The 16,314-nt window shown below is 42.1% G+C and overlaps 1 protein-coding gene across 1 annotated transcript in view; it reads right to left on the reverse strand.

Moving 5' to 3' along the window:
- Positions 1–13,819: 13,819 nt before the first annotated feature.
- Positions 13,820–16,314, reverse strand: part of SUCLG2 (succinate-CoA ligase GDP-forming subunit beta) — a 134,386-nt gene continuing 131,891 nt past the window's right edge. The window contains exon 11 of the mRNA XM_029995978.1: positions 13,820–15,792. Coding sequence (XP_029851838.1) covers positions 15,677–15,792 — 116 coding nt within the window. The 3' untranslated portion in view covers positions 13,820–15,676. The remainder of the gene's footprint in view (positions 15,793–16,314) is intronic.

Genomic DNA, 16,314 nt, shown 5'->3' on the forward strand with positions numbered 1-16,314 from the left:
TACCTGCTTCTTAAATATCTTTTAATAACAGTAAGAAGGAATACAAAGTATGCAGGTACTTCTATTTATGAGTAAGAAACTTACTTAGAAGTTCACAAGAACAAAAAATCAATGTGTGTTCCAAGGCACAATAAGATTTCTGAGCAAGCCTTCTTTATTATCCAATTTAAGCACAACTAAAATATATAGCTGTTTCAAATTTGGTTCCTATCTGAAGCATGCCTTGTAGAACAATGTTTCTCTCTCCCTGTAATTCTGGCTCCACAACACCAGTTTTATTTGCCAGGCCTAGCAAACAATGATCTATCCATCCATGTCATGCATATTATGTCAAATTTATTACGGCAGCTTTTCAGCATATTTCCAGTCAAGGCTTCTTTCTTCTTACAGATTCTGCAAATGAACAACAGTTTTAGTTACAAATGCCTCCCTGTGAGGCAGCACTCCTGGCAATAGAACTGAACTTACTGTATTTCTTGCAGAATTGTGACACTCGTATAACCAATCATTATGACACATTGCTGAGAAACACCGTTTTGCTCTGAGGTTGATATATTCCCAACTCAAAATGAACAGGAGTGATACCGGGAGTCATTCAAGCCTTGATTAGTACTTGAATAGATCAAGCATACATCTTCATGTCCCAATAGGAGAAGACAACCCAAAGAATTAGCTGCCTATAGCCAAGGCCCTGAAACTTGGGAGAGGTTTGTCCGCAGAACAAATGACACGTATGTGGAAACATGAATATCAAACATGCACGGAGCATATCGCAAAACAGAGAGAACTGCAAGATGTTCTTGACAAATGGCGGCAGTGCTAATGAGCGTCTGGACTAAATTATTATATTCCCTTTTTGATTGAAAGCACTTACAGATTTACATTAGCTCTGACCCAGTAAAGCATTAACACCTGTTTATAGTGAGGCTCACTGACTGCGATGGCAGTACTCACGTGCAGGTAGATAAATGAACTGGGGTTTGGGCAGGAAAATGCCCTGCCTGGCTTTTCCCAGCTGGCAGGGCAAGCACCCAATAAACATGCCAGTGAAAAACTATTTTCAAATCAGGAAATAGAGTCCAGTCCCTGCTTCGCAAATTCTGAGTTGTGAACAACTCTGCGGAGACGATGCTCTGAGCTGCACTGGGAATAAAAGAACAGTTATAGCGATCCCCCACAACACTAATTGCCTTCTCCTCCCTGACCACAGCTCTCCTCTGTGCACTTCTCCCCCTCCTATGCCCAAGCAATGCAGCTATGGTCTCACCTCTCCTTTGATTTTGTCTGCAGAGGAGCCTTGAGCCAGCCCTGGGGAGTTCTGTATGTTGAATACAGCCTGGACAGCTGCGTCCAGGAGCCAGGCAAAGTGAGAAATGTTTACGAAAAACTCTTTTTCATTTTGCTGAAGGTTTAACTATGGTTTCCCAAGCCGCTCAACTCTGCAAGCCTCACAGTCCATGCAAAGTGGAATTTCTGTTGTCAGAGGTATAGCAGGAGGCTAAATGCTTCGGAGCATTAGTACACATGACATTCCCTGCTGCTCTGATAATCTGCTTCTCATGAAGAGCACAGGTATGCTGTATTATCAGTATCAGACCCAGAGAAGAAGATTAATGTGATCAGTCATAAATGGAGCGAGGAAAACTAATTTTGGAGTTTAGAGGAGTGCTATTGGTTGCACTTGGAGAACTCGCAAGCGCAAAGATATTGACCATCAAATAACTATTTAATCTAGCATGCCAGCATTTCTCTGTGTTGGAAGTTTATACCAGAAACTGAAAAAAGCAGGATTTAAATAGCTGTCAGAAAAACTGAAAAGGTTTCACAACTCCAAAGGTTGGAAGAAAATAAATGCAACCACTCAGAATATTTTTTAAATCATGGACAAATGACATTGAGTAAGTTAACAATGGTGAATTTCATACAGCAGTAAATAGGAATATCACTCTTCAGCGCTAGGTTTTATGAAATAAACCAATGTCCTTTGGCAGATAGCAAACTGAGGTACAAAGAAATAAAATGTTTCTTTCTCCTGGTCCCCCAGGAGACTGGCTGGGAGTCACGAACAAAAGGCAGGTCTCCTGCACAGCATTTCAGCGCTTTTCTCACTAAGCAACACTGCCCATCCACACGGCTTTGTATCTGCTACTGATGATGGTAACTAATACAGCAGAGCTCAGTTCTGCACGGCGCTGAGCTCCTTCATTGCCACTGCAGCGGGGCAAGCCTGTGAGCCCTGGTTTCGTGCCAGCTGGCGCTCCTCTCTCTTTGGAGCAAGCATGCAGGCTAAGCCATTCAACTGCTGACAATAGCTAATTCTCAGCCACAGGGCAGCACTAATTTTATCTTCCAAATCCCAGTCACCTCAGGACCTGTACCAGATTTTTCAGCTCACTGGGAGAATCCCTCAGCCCTGTGGATGTGCTGCACAATGGAAGACCCTGTATCGAGAAGGGGACTCCCCACCAGGTCAGGCCACCAAGTATTAAGCCATGGGTGTAGCTTACCAGAATCAGTTCTCTAGCAAAAATAGCCCCACAGCTTAATCCTAAAGCAGCAGTGCTGGGTGACAGCACTTAGAACTGAACATGGGGGGACAAGGCACTCTCTTTTGAGGGGATGCAAGCAATAAACTCCTCTGCAGGTCTCAGTTGCAATACAGCTGGGAGTAGGTGAAAGTCTAATAAATCCCTCAGAGGACAAAACGAACTAACAAAACCATCAGCGTCCATCCATCGCTTGTCAGGGAACAGAACTTCTGTCTTCCATCTTTGCTTATAGCAAAGCACATGCTTAAGTGGTTTCCTGCAGCGGGATGTCTTTGCTGAACTGAGGCCTGCAGGAGCCATTGATCATTTCCACTGGTAAACAACCTTGTTTTTCACTAAGCAGAGAATACATGGATGCAAAAATATAGGCTGTGGACTAAAAGGTTTTGCTGCAAGCCCAGAATCTCAGGGAAGAGCTCTGACCTAAAATTAAAAAAAAAAAAGGGAAGAAAAGTTTGGGCTCCCCCTCCCTCCAACATCCGTTGGAAACCAACAGCTTCTTTTTCAATAACGTACACAGAGCAGCTTCCAAAATGTAACATCACAGGTAGAGTACAATTCATGCATCCAAAGTTTTCTTATCAAAACCAAAAAATTTCCAGGACAAAAATAGATGTTGACTCTGCCACAGGAAAGCTCAGGTTTTGTCATGTGAATCAATCAAAACCAGCACAACATTCCTTTAGTTTCAGTATAAAATGTTATTTCCTAACTTTCAGTGAAAAACATCCATTCCAAATGGCCATTTGTCTTCAAGTGCAAAACCAAATCTTCAACAACAGTACTTTAAATTAGGATTATTGTTCTCATAGAAAAAAAATAAATAAATGCCTTTACCAGTCACCTGTGAGTAAAACACTTTACTTCCTAATTCTAGATAGGACTCTTCTGAGCAGAAGGTGATCTGTGACTGCCAGATCATGGATTTGAGGTGCTTTAGGGTTGGGGTTTTTTTGCTTTGTAGTATATTTATTTTTGCGGCCTCTGAATATGGTGGTGTGTAAAAGTTATTAGCATTTCTAATTAAAACTCCCATTAATAGAAATGTAAACAATTCCAGGGTCAGGAATGTTATTTACTGAAGATAACCAGAAAAATTAAAAATATTCTCAGTATCTGAAACACTGGAAATTTCTTGGCCCTTCATATGCTTTGCCTCTAGTGGGATTTTTCTTTTTTCTTTTTTTTTTTTCTCCAGGTATCTGTATTTTTAGACTTCTTTCCAAGACTGACCAACTTGACCCAACTTTACTCATATAGAGAATTTTTTTTGTTCAACTCGAGTGAAAAAAGCAGAATGACCTCTTACTTTAGCAACTACTGAGTATTTAAGAGACCATCAGGAATTTAACAAGCCAGTGCTGTATTTATCCCAAAATTAAAAGCTGCCCTTCCTAGGGGTTTAAAAGATTCTTCCCTTAGTGCACCATTTTTTTCAAAATACATATCAAGATGTTATTTTCTCCTTTAATTTCCTTTAAAAGTGTTCCCATCTGTCACTGTCTGCAAGTGTCTTATACCTTAGGGAAAGGATTGCTATAGCTGTGTTTTGGTTATCCCTAGTTACACCATAATTGCAATGTGTTTAAACAGAAAAACACTGTGATTTTTCTGTTTCGTACGGAAATTGGAACCTGTGCTAGAGCTCACTCATACCATTATGGCCAGGCTCTTGGCTCACTTGTTCTTCCTCTTAGTGCCACATGCCCTTCCCTCTCATGGAGGTAAGGCAAACATGGAGATAAGGAAAAAAAAAGAAATGAAAAAAGAAATGAAAAAAGAAAAAAAAAATCGCTCTCCAGTTTCTTGAAATACATCCCACCTTGCTTTGGGCTGTTTTTGATTGGCTTCTGTATAATTAGTTCCTGCTCACAGTTTCTGTGATAATTGCACTCTCTATTAATTGAGCATATATTGTACTCTATGCAGTCAGCAAGTGATGAAGCTGTCAGTATTTTGTTAGCTATTACACCGCCTGATTCTTATGGGCTGTTTGATATTGGTAACAAATTAGTCAATTTATACGTCATAAATAAGATTCAAAAGCCCTGCTTTATCAGCTGGAGAGAAAAATGCTGTTATCTTGGTTGACAAAATGCTTGTACTAAGATTCCCAGTGCCTTTTGGCAGGAATTCATCAGAGCAGATGTATTCCTTCTATTGGGCACCATTTGGTTCAATTATTCTTAATGTTTAATGGCAGAATAATTGGACCAAATGGTAATATATACTCCAATAAAATGCTTTCATCAAATACTTTAATTGCTGGATCTCTATAACTGCAGTGCTGAGCTCTTTATTCTGCTTATTGACATTTGACAGACCATGATCTTAATAAGTTACTTTCATAAATCTCTTGATGAGCTTTATCAGAGGTGAGCACTAAACCCATGGAAGCAGGTCCTCCTCTGGTAAATGAGCTGGGGAATTGGAACAAATAGGGGAAAAATCAAAGTGACATAAAGCTGCTCTGTCACAACCCCAGGCACTTCTGTGCAGCCACCCTAGGCAGGAGGAGGAAGGCTGAGGGTGGCCATGCTTGTTCTGTGCATTCAAGACATGCTCCAAACATCTTCCCCTGCTAGTGAGCAGCTTGGTCTAAGTGGCAAAGCAGCTTCTTATTTTCTCTTTACCGAGCATTTAAAGTGCTTGTGCTCAAAGTCCTTCCTTGGGCAAAACTCTAGCTAAACTGACAAGAGTTATGACGGTGATAACATGGGGTCTGACCCACGCTCCATGGAGTCAGCATAGTCTAAGGATGAAAACAAAGGTCTAACACCCTCCTGCCCCTCCACTGGTATTCTGGATTACCTGGTGACTAGAAAACAAACAGCAGGAGGATGTCAGGAGACGGAGTGAGCAGGAAGGAGGTTCAGAGCCGGGGGAGAAGCTATAGGAAGAAGGTGGATAACTATCTTCACTCCCTGCTGTATGCAGGAAATAAATATCTGTCACTGAGGACTAATGGGGAATGGCTTACAAGTCAGGGGAAGACTTACAAACCAGAAGAGGATCGCTGACTTTCCAAGGTGCTGCCTGACTTGTGTTGCTTGTTTGGATAACGCTGGGTACAATGGGCCCTTGGTCACTGATCGGTGCTCCTCGCTGCCAGGCAAAGAATGCAGTAATACATTTATCATGCATCCAGAAATGGCCAGAAGCCAGTGAGGAGGAGATGAAGCTGCTTTCTCTCCGCTTCTGGGAAATTCTCAGGCTATCAATAGCGACAGGTTTTATTTTTAAACTGATAGAAGGAAATGAACAGAAATATCTGCCAGTGTTACCTGCTCTCACACAGCCGTGTCCTGATCTCCACACCACCAAAATCACTGCAGGCTCCACACTGGTTTCAGTAAGTGCACCAGCTCTGGGACCTGGACATGCTTGTGCAAGCAGGTGACATCCCAGCTTCTGCAAAACCAGGGAGTGCCCAGGAGGATGGAGCAGCAGAGAAGACAGCAAGAAAAGTGATCCTCCAAACAGCCCCACTCTGTTGAGACACCTGCTTTAACTCCAAACACTGAGCAAACAGTAAAGCGGTGCAAAATCCCTTGTGAAGAATTCTGCTGGGGATTGTCAGGGGATTAAACAGAGCAGAAGGAATGGGGAAGAGATGCATTTTTAAAGCTTCTCAATTAGTTTCTAATTGCTGGCATCCAGCCAGTCTGGAGAGGCAGGGAAAGGATGGGAGCCAAGGGGCCACAGCAGCTGCTCCCACCACAAAGAGCCCTCCTGCAGCCGGCGGAACAGAAACGCTGGTGCTGCTCCGGCTGCGAGGGCCGTCACTCCACTCTCCCACTCGTAGCTTAGGCCTGAGAAATAAAACATCACACTGTTATGGATGTATTTACTGTACCTAATTAATAAGTAGAATTTTATCAGAAAGTTGTTTTGTTTTTACCGGTCTGGTTTCTTTTGTCCTTTCTGGGGAAAGACAGAGAATTGATTGAAAATTGAAGGGGGAAAGTGTGGTGGAAAAATCCTACGCATTAAAATTTTCATCACAATGTTGCATTTATGTATACTACAAGGAAAAGCGGGAATCTTCCAGGGATCCAAAAATCAGTTCTCACAGTTCAGTTGTAAACAAATCTGAATGTTGGCCAAATTTTCACACTTCAAAATTTTCATTTTACCAAGAATCAGGATTTGTGGTAAAAGCTTTCAAACATTTCCAATAAGCAAATACACCAAATTGTGTTACACCTGACTGTGTGGCTCATGAAATCCTTCAAGCAGTCCCATTAACAACTCTGTTGCTACCCCTGATCGAGTGCTACAAATATGTCAGGACTTAGCTAACATTTACCCAAAATGTCTTTGGTGTATTAACAGCACGTTCAGAGTAAACTCTGCCATCCAACCTCCAGGGCTGAAAGGCCTGTTATGTCCATTCAACAATGCACAGTAATTTTAACATTGGTTTTCTACAGCAGGGGTATTCCCCAGTGACTCAATTTGAGATATGCAACTGGAGGACATATTCAAAGGCATCTTTCCACAGTCTCCATCACTCACCCTGTAAAAATATCAGGCTGAAAGACCCGGTGAGCACATTTCCAATTTAGAGGCAGCGCAGCTTCACTGAAATAGGAGGCATTTACAGACATGGTGGGTCTGAGCCACCTCACCCTAGCATTAAAGCAGACATGGTACTGCTATGCTAGGAGTGAAAAGGGAGTTACTGAAAACCATTGAAGCAGCACCTACACTTGAGTTGCCAAATTAATGTTTCATTGTGAACCACAGATACCGAGTTAGGAATGGGGGGGGCCTGGGATGTCTGTAGAGATACTACACAGCTGGTCCTGAAGTCTGGTAGTGACACAGGCACTTTCTGAATTACCTGCTTTTAATACCCATCTCAGAAGAGACTCAAACACAGTGTGTGGGTGGTTCTGTTACACCAGCAACAGATAGCAGAACAAAAGGGAGCGTACATAAAAGTCCTGCCGTACAAGGCTGAAAACATGGGCTTTGCTTCTGCTGCTGTTGCTGCATTTTCAGATCTTTGCAAGATCTGGAAATGACTGGGAAAGAACTCGAGCTGTGATGTGAAAAAGCTCAAGCTTAATGATGAAACCTGGAAATCAATCATTAGAAAGAGGCATAGCTCTGGCAGACCCCTCCGTGTCTTTTGAAAGCAAGCCATTTTCAAAGGGCAGCCTCATGAGGATGGAGATGGGAATTTCCCAACTAGAAAAGCCAATGCAGCTGTCATGCAAGAACAGGCTGGCTTCAGCAGATGGAGCGTGACAGCAAGAATTCTTTAGGCTCGCGAGCAGCAATTTCTACAATGGGTATAATCCAGAGGATAGTGGAAAAATCAATAGATGGATAATGAATGTTAAGGAAATCAATAGCATTGAAGCTCTAAGGCTGAGCTGTATACATGGAGAACTGACACTGACACTAGTCTGTTGTTGTCCTCTAAAGTTTTGTCTTGATGAGGAAGCACTCGGCATTCTGGACATCGGCATGAGAGCAGCAGTATCCTGCACCTATCATGGTGATAATGGAATAAAGATTCATTTTTTTGCAAGTGACATTCTGCATGTCTAAGAACATTCACTTTCTGCTCTGAGTATTCTCTGAAGCAAATTTAAGGACTGATTACCAGATGTTCAGTGGACAAGCTGTAGAGGTGTGTTATGTCAAACATTTCACCAGGGCTACAAGAGAATAGTTATGGAAAATTAAATGAAAAATAATGGATGCTTTATTTTTCTTGTGTTTTGCATGTGCTTGTTTAGTACTCAACTCAAAGTGGATTAACATCTTCACATCTGAAGTGTTATTCCTCCTGCTGTACAATATGGGAGAAGCACTTGGGAAAATAGTAGAAAAAGCTGCTGGCACTAAGGGCTTTCCAGTACCTCAGGAACTCGGGGTTTAGGCTGAGCACTGCTAATCAATGAAGCTGAACTTGAGTGAACGGACAGGTTAAGAAGGTCCGAGAAGATTATTGGGAATTTGTCCGACTTCCTATTAATACTAGTTTCTTTGGGCCAGCCCTAGCAATTTCTGTTGACATCAGTCAGGGATGCTCCTAGAACGCTACAGTCAGAATTCCTAAGAAGTCCTTCTCATATTTCCCTCAGAAAATGGAAAACCGCAAGGGACAGTGAGAAAAGCACCCCATCAACCTCAGTGTGAGCAAAAAGAGAGGGCGAGTTCACAACTTGGCTTGCCCAAACATCTCCAGGAGCTCCCTGCACAGAACTGCCAACACCGACTGGCTTCCCTGGCACTCTTCTCAGAGGCGAGTCAAGCACGTCCTAACGACCTATGCAGGAGCAGAGGATTTTAGCCCTGATATCTTCTAATGATAAAGAAAGGATTTACACCTTCATAGTAAAGTTTGAGCTTGTCTGTACATGGTAGAGAAGTGCATAAGGGCAGGAGCCACGTTGATCTGTGTTTGCTATGCAAACCCCATCTCACCCATTGCTTGGTGGCAGAGGGCGGATAAGCCCTCTGATGTTCAATGGCAGCGCTGCTGCTTTTCTACTGAAACACAGCATGAACCCCCCCAAAGCTGCAGGTTGTTTTCACAAACCTGTCTCCCCTACAGACCAGGATATTACAACTGTAGGAGATTAACACCACGCTGCTGCCAATATCCTTTGAATGAAGCCTCTGGTCCCGTGTAGCTGGGGCAAAAGGTCAGTTTTGCTAAGCAAGCAGCCCAGGTAAGGCAGGGCACCAAATACCATTTATTTCCTGAACTGTGCTGCCTTGCAGAGTAAAGTCTTTTAATGGAAGGAGGGTTGTTATGGGGACTGAGCTGGACAGTGTTCCTGTCATGGAGCCAAACAAAGCAGTGCTTGCAAACAAAATGGCATTTTCTAAACCCCTCTACTGACCCATTAGTGAAACAAAGGAGGAAGGTCTCTCCTAAGTACTTGCTGCAATGCCCTTGCTTGCCCGTTTTGTTTTTTTTATTTCTGTTTTGGAGCAGCTGGAGAGCAGCAATCGGTATCTAGCTGTAAAGAGGCTGCCACATGCAATTACAGAGAGAAAGTCTTGAAGGACACAGTGCCGAAGCAGAGAGACATTTGAAATAAACTTAAGGGGAACAGCTTTGTTTAGCTGTGTGGCCTTTTGCTGCCCTGTAATTCTTTATGTCGATTATAATAGAAAGATCAAATTTCTCATTTTCTCATCTCTGTATCTAGAGAAATGCAAAAAATCTTACACTTGATCTCTCCAAGCCCTCCTTTCCCAGATTCACTTACCAATACTTTGTCACTGTCACCTCTTTGACGATGGCTTGCTTGTATGCATGTGCATGTTCAGAAGAGCTGCTCTGGTAAATACAAAGGACCCAGTTTCCAAATCCCATCATGCTGCACATCCCAACAGCACTTAATTCATGGAGTAACCTATTTCTGTCAGTCGCTTCCTTCTCTCCAGGCTTGGCTATCCCTGTTAGATTTCATTACAAATTAGCCTAGATTTAATTGGGAATTGAGAGCCAGGCTATTCCCCCATCTTCGCAAACACAAGGAGGTCCAGAATGAGGCATCTCCTGACCCAAGATAATGGGAGAAGGGAATAGTGTCCTCATGGCATTGCTCTTGCTTTCTCCTTCTTGATGATGTGGGACCACTCCAAGGACAAAAGGAGGGCAGATATGGGAAACTATCATAACTCCAATGTGGAGTTTCTTCCTTGCAAGCAGGGTGAGATATGGAAGACCTGTGGAGCAGAGCCTTCCCTGAGGCCCACCTGCCATCCCGATCCAGTCCTACGGGCTCCCCCCAGTTTTTTGCCCTCTGCCTGCCCACCAAGGCCACTTTGTACTTATGTAAACAGAACGTGGACGGGGTAGCTCATTGGAAGCAGCCTGTGTCTATCCACACACCGGAACAGAGGTGAGTCCTGTCTCCAGCCTGGCACTGTGATCCAAGATACACAGAAAACCTTTTCCCTCTTCACTGCTCCAAGTCCTACAGAAAAGAAAGGGCCCCAAGAAATGGGGAGCATCATATGCTACGCAATGTTCTACTATGACTGTTCCTACAACACTCAGCACCCACAAACGTGGGCAGAATAGAGAAATGCAAAAGGCCAAAATCACATATGCGCTAAAGATCCTTCTGCAGTCTGCAGGAGGGGGCTACCAGGTCTTGGATAAGTCAAATCTTATCTCACAGCAGTTATCTTTGAGGAAAAACATGCAATAATTCATGTATACCTTTAGTTTTAACCTTTAGCTGGTACTTTGTGGGGCTGAACAAAGACACAGACGTGTTCAGGATTCTACCAAGGGTGCATCTGTCTCTGGATGAAAGGATCCTGACATCAAACTGACTGCAGCTGGGCTGGAAAAAGTTTTAAATCACTGTGATCAACACAAGTTTTGCACCAAAGTACAAATACACATACCATGATTTCCTCTGGGTGACAGGCAAATCCTGTTATTCTACTTATGAATGGGCCTCATTAAGTAGAAAAAAAATTGTTGGTGCAACCTGTTCCTTTTTAAATTAAACATATTAAAGTTGATAGATACCCCTAATTCTCTGCTCAGCCTTTTATGCATTGCAATAACACTGCTCCCATTGTTAGGGAACGTCTTGAGTTTGCATAATCTGCTTTTCATTTCCCTGGCAGCTGCAGATCATTCTTGGTGACTAAATTAAAAACAGTTTCTTTCAAGAATCCACCAGATCTGTCCTCCTTTTTCCTCCCTGTACCTACAAGTTAAGAAGAAAATAAGAAAATGAAACCTTACCAACAAGCATTAAATCCTATCAGATCAGGCTAGAAGGTCACCTCATCCATCCCTCTGCCCTGAGGCAAAAATCAACTCTTTTTAAGCCATCCCTGACAGATGCTCATCTAACTCTAAAATAAACACCCACTGATGATTTCACAGTCCGTTCCTTGGCTCACTTCATGGCTACAAGTCTGACCTAAATGTCCCTTACCACAGTCAAAGCTCCTCACTGCTTGTCCCGTCCACACTGGACTCGAGGAAGACTATTTCTCCTTGAAGAAGCGTATTTCTTCTCTCTTTTAAGCGGCCCTTTACATGCGTGTCAAGCTTTCCTATGCTTTTCACTCCTCTTATGAACATACCTGTCTACAACTTTTCTGAAACACAGCCCCATTGCAGAGCCCAGCACTCCCAAACAGGCAAGTCAAACTGCTCCTCAGCTCACTTCTGCTCCTGTGTTTATTCCTGTTGTATAGAAGCGAGTGGAGAACACAGGAGGTCGAGGTCTTCGCCTCCCAGGACAGCAATGGACAGGTAGGGAAGAGGCACTGAGAGGACTCTAGGATAGCTTTTAGGCTGGCGTATACCAGCTACACCCGGCCGCCGATGCCTGCTGGTAGCACGGTGTTAGGCTGGCGCTGGCAGGTGGGCTGACCAGAGCACACCCAGTTCCCAGGCAGATGGCTGGATGCTCACACAACGCTTCCAGCTCCAGACCAGCCGGCCCAACCATGCAAACCTAGCAAAACCCAGCGGCATGGACTCTGCCAGTTTTGAGGACGACACCATAAGGAGTGAGGAAGCACAAGGAGTGAGCTATGTGAGTGGAAAAGTGGGGAAAACCCCAGGAAGTTTAGTAGAGGAAGGGGAAAGAATCTAAGATGATAAATTAAAACATGCAATGACCTGCTTTCCCCCACCTGCCCCTTGCTAAAGTTGACCTTGACTTCAAAAGAAACTTCAATTTTCTGAAAGGCAGCAAAAAGAAAAACAAGGCATGAAATCTCGCAATCAGTTCAGAGGCTTACAGCAGCATCTAGTACTAGCATTTTACACGTCACGTAATAAACCACTAAGCCTAGGAGGTTTTTGGATTTCTGTAACTAAGTTGACAGCTTTTGCTATAGGACGTGGTTTTGCCAGCACCTAGCCTTGTGCGCACAGACTTCCCGGCTCTTCTAGCCCAGCAAGGTTGCTCAGACCTGTGTTTCGGGGCACTCTTAGTACACTCAGCTAGTACTGTGCTCAGCTCTCAGCACAAGGGGACCACCCGGGCCAACCTGACCTATAATAACCAGACGTTATTGTAGGTGCCCGGGTCTGAAAATCCCCAAGGTCACCAGGCGAGACTCACCTCGGAGGGCAAGGCAAGCGGCACAGCACTGCTCTTGACCGGGGAAGCAGACTCCGCTGCAAAGGGACGGCCCTGCTCGGGATCTCATCTGGTGACTGATTTGCACTGACATGCTGTTCCAATCACAGCAATTTTGCATGATACCAGCTGCTTTTCCGGATGTAGGGAAGAACAGGCCTGACAAACGGGATAGTAAATGCACGTTAAGGACATTACTCCAGAACTCCCAGCTGTTACACTTTTGCTGTGAGAATTTAAAGGTATCCTGTTAAAGATGCAACACAATGTCAGCATTAACAGTTTCCTCCTGTTTTGCCTTCTAAGTGCCCAGTCCTACAGAGCTTTATTAATACAGGCTGAAATGTCAAGATTTAAAGGTTAACTAAATCCCACTTAAAACTTTCACAAAGGGTATTAACTGGAACTTACCCACCGCTTACACTGTTGTTCACTTTCTGCGGGAGGGGCAGTTCTCATGTATGTGCCTTTTGGGTTTAAGCTATAAAAGCTGGCTGGAACGGAGCTTGCATCCAGCCCCGCTGAGGTGGGGGAGCAGCAATCAGGTAGACAGCTGCTGAGGACAGCAAACCACACACTCTTGCCAGGTTGCAACTCTGCATGCTAGAGCAAAGACAAAAGCATCCCTTCTAGGCATTGCGTTTACTTGCAATTTATAGCAGCTAAAAATCACAGGAAATGTAACTAAAACGCCTTTCCAAGGGAGACCAAAACTAACACCGTTTCCATACACAGAGAAATGACCCATGCAAATAAAAACAGACCAGTCCACAACACCACACCAAGCAAGCTGAACACAGAAAGAGAGCCTCTGGTTACAGACAGTGCCTTGGCGCAAGTGAAACACCAAACGTTCAAAAATACAAACCCAGAGCTTAGGAAATTTTCCATATGATATCTGAAAACTACAAATTATACTGTTCTGTATACGGCTTAAGAGGAATAAAACTTGTATGTACTGTCATTAGCCTACGCATAAGAAAAGATATATATAGAGATAAAAAGATCTACTTTTTTAGATAAAAAGCACGTATATAAGAGTGTATCAATATTACCCAATTGAAACCGAATTCCTGTGCATTTGATTTCACCCACCTGTAACAAAATGCTGAATGGAAGAGCACAGAATACAACAGACAAACAATCTTCTATTTTATAGAAAGGACAAAGTCATTAAAAGTGTTTTACATTTATTTGATGAAACGGTGTACGCAGCATTTATCTTTGCAGAATAATAATCATGTACACACACAATGAATGGTTTTGAGACCGGAAGTTAGATACACAGTGTGTGACAACATTGCATAAACAGTTCTTCCACAGAATGCTTCTATTTCCAGTATTAAAATATATAAAATAGAGTGTGACTTTTTTATTTATTGTGGTGAGGTAAACATTTCTTCCTTCAAATCAGCGGGCTTCTATGCACCTTCACGAGAACTGCTAACGATACCCTTCTTCATTCAGTCAATAAGTACATACCTAGTGGCATATCTATTGCTATTCTAATGGTCATACATTTCTTCCTTGAGCAATATGTAGAGAAAGGAATGGAGAAGAAAAAACCTACAGTAATTGATGATAGCAACCTATCTATACTATTTGTGTCAAGAGCCAGAGATTAGTGCAGATAATTTATTTTGAATGTAACAGTTTTAATGGAAATGTCAAGAAAAATTTATTTACATTTTTCTAAGGAGAACACGGTATTGATTAGAGCTGCTCAAAAATCACAATTAAGAATTTATTAGACAAATCTTTACCTCTTTGCCCATTTACAAGACCAGATCATAATATCCACTCATTTGTTCACTGTTCAAATTTATTGATGATCTTCAGCATGTAATTCCTGGGCTGAGTGAGATTTGTACCGAGTTCTTTAGTTACACAAGCCATTTGGTATTGCCTTCTGTTCCCTGAATGAATGATTTGTGTAACTAACAGCTTGAATTTTGACTGTTACAAAAGAATATATAATCAAAATAAATCTCGGTCAATATCTGAGTACTGAAACTTACATTTTTTTTTTTTCTCGTACATATTTTTACTGATTCCTGAGAAATCAAATAGTTTAAAAATGGAAAAATTCATTTGTGTTTTATTCCCAATAAATCAGAAATGGTTTTTGGAAGTTAAATCAATTGAAGAATACTCCATGCTCCTGACAGAAAACTACTTCAGGTTCTCATCTTATTTTAAAACCTCACAGCAGCAACATACTTATGAAAGAGGTTATTTTAAAAAGTTAGCAGCCGTTTTCTTACTGGCAGACACATCCTCCTAGAGCTCTCTGTACAGCATTGTTACACCTAGAAACACTGCACCTCATTTCCAAAACCTAGAAAATAAAATGAATCTCATTTTGCCAGCTTATAGGCAAAGTATAAGAATGGAAGGTCCTTTCACTACCAACTATTCAATCCCTTTTCCTGTTGTGAGGTATACTTTGGCATCTACAAAAGAAAATCATCGTAAGGCAAAATGTGTGATTTCTAAAAAAGAAAATAAACATTATTCATTTGAATAAAAATAGATATTGTAAGCACAATTTTTTTACATCATTGTAAAAGTCCATAAAAAATATAAACCATTATTAGTTTGCTGACTCTTTACAATATAAAAAAATGAATGAAAATATTGTGAAATGGGTGAACTACATGTGTTTGATTAAAGAACAATCCTGCTGATAGAAATCAATTATTAATTTTTGTATCTTATCGTAAGTTTATCAGTGACAATTTTGGAAGGAAGGCAGAAAAAGAGCTTTATGAAGTGAAATATTACTTATGACAACTCTCAGTAACAAAATTACCAAAATTAGATGAAGACATACAAACGTTTCAAGAACGTAGCTGCAAAATTTCTGAAGCCTAACTTGCAAGCCTATGGCCTGAGTTTGCCATGTATCACAAATTAAGTCCACCAACACTGACGACTGCTCAGAAAACTCCACTAATCCTCTCCAAAATAACAACAGGAAGGATGTCTTGTGAAACACACACACTTTCCAGAAGAATAATCTTCACGTCGTTATTTTTTGGCCACACTAGCCACTGCCTTCTTTGCTGCATCCTCAAGGTCATTTGCAGATGTGATGGGGAGTCCACTTTCATTCAGAATACGCTGGGCTTCATGTACATTTGTTCCTAAAAAAGAACACTGACTATAATTAGTAATTAATATTACTGAATAAATGAGCATCTTCTATTAAATCTCTATAAAAGTTGTTAATGCTTCAAACTACACATCAGTTTAACAACAGGTTCAACGAGTGATTTAGACTGAGCTGAGAAGAAGGAACTCTTAATTTCAGTGACAATTTTGACAGACAATGCGATCTGATAATAGCACTTGCATCCACAGGAAGGGCTTTGTGAAGCTTAGAGCGTCAATCCAACATCCACGAGAGTCAGTAGGGACATCCAGCAAGAACAGTGGATAATGGACCACGTATCAGGCCTTTAAGACACTCAGAAGATTTAACACATTTATTAGCAACAATCAGCTACAGCTAATCAGCTGTCAGTGCCTCAACAATAACCAAAATTCACCCGTGTTAACTGAAAGCTGGAAAATGGGCTATTGAAAGACAAAGATTTGGGTAATCCTGAAAATCCAACTGTCTTTGAGCTGCTCTTGAATACACTTTTTTGCATTTCTGCTAAAAA

Source organism: Aquila chrysaetos, chromosome 20 (assembly GCF_900496995.4).
Source record: "Aquila chrysaetos chrysaetos chromosome 20, bAquChr1.4, whole genome shotgun sequence".
NCBI classification, from domain to species: domain Eukaryota; kingdom Metazoa; phylum Chordata; class Aves; order Accipitriformes; family Accipitridae; genus Aquila; species Aquila chrysaetos.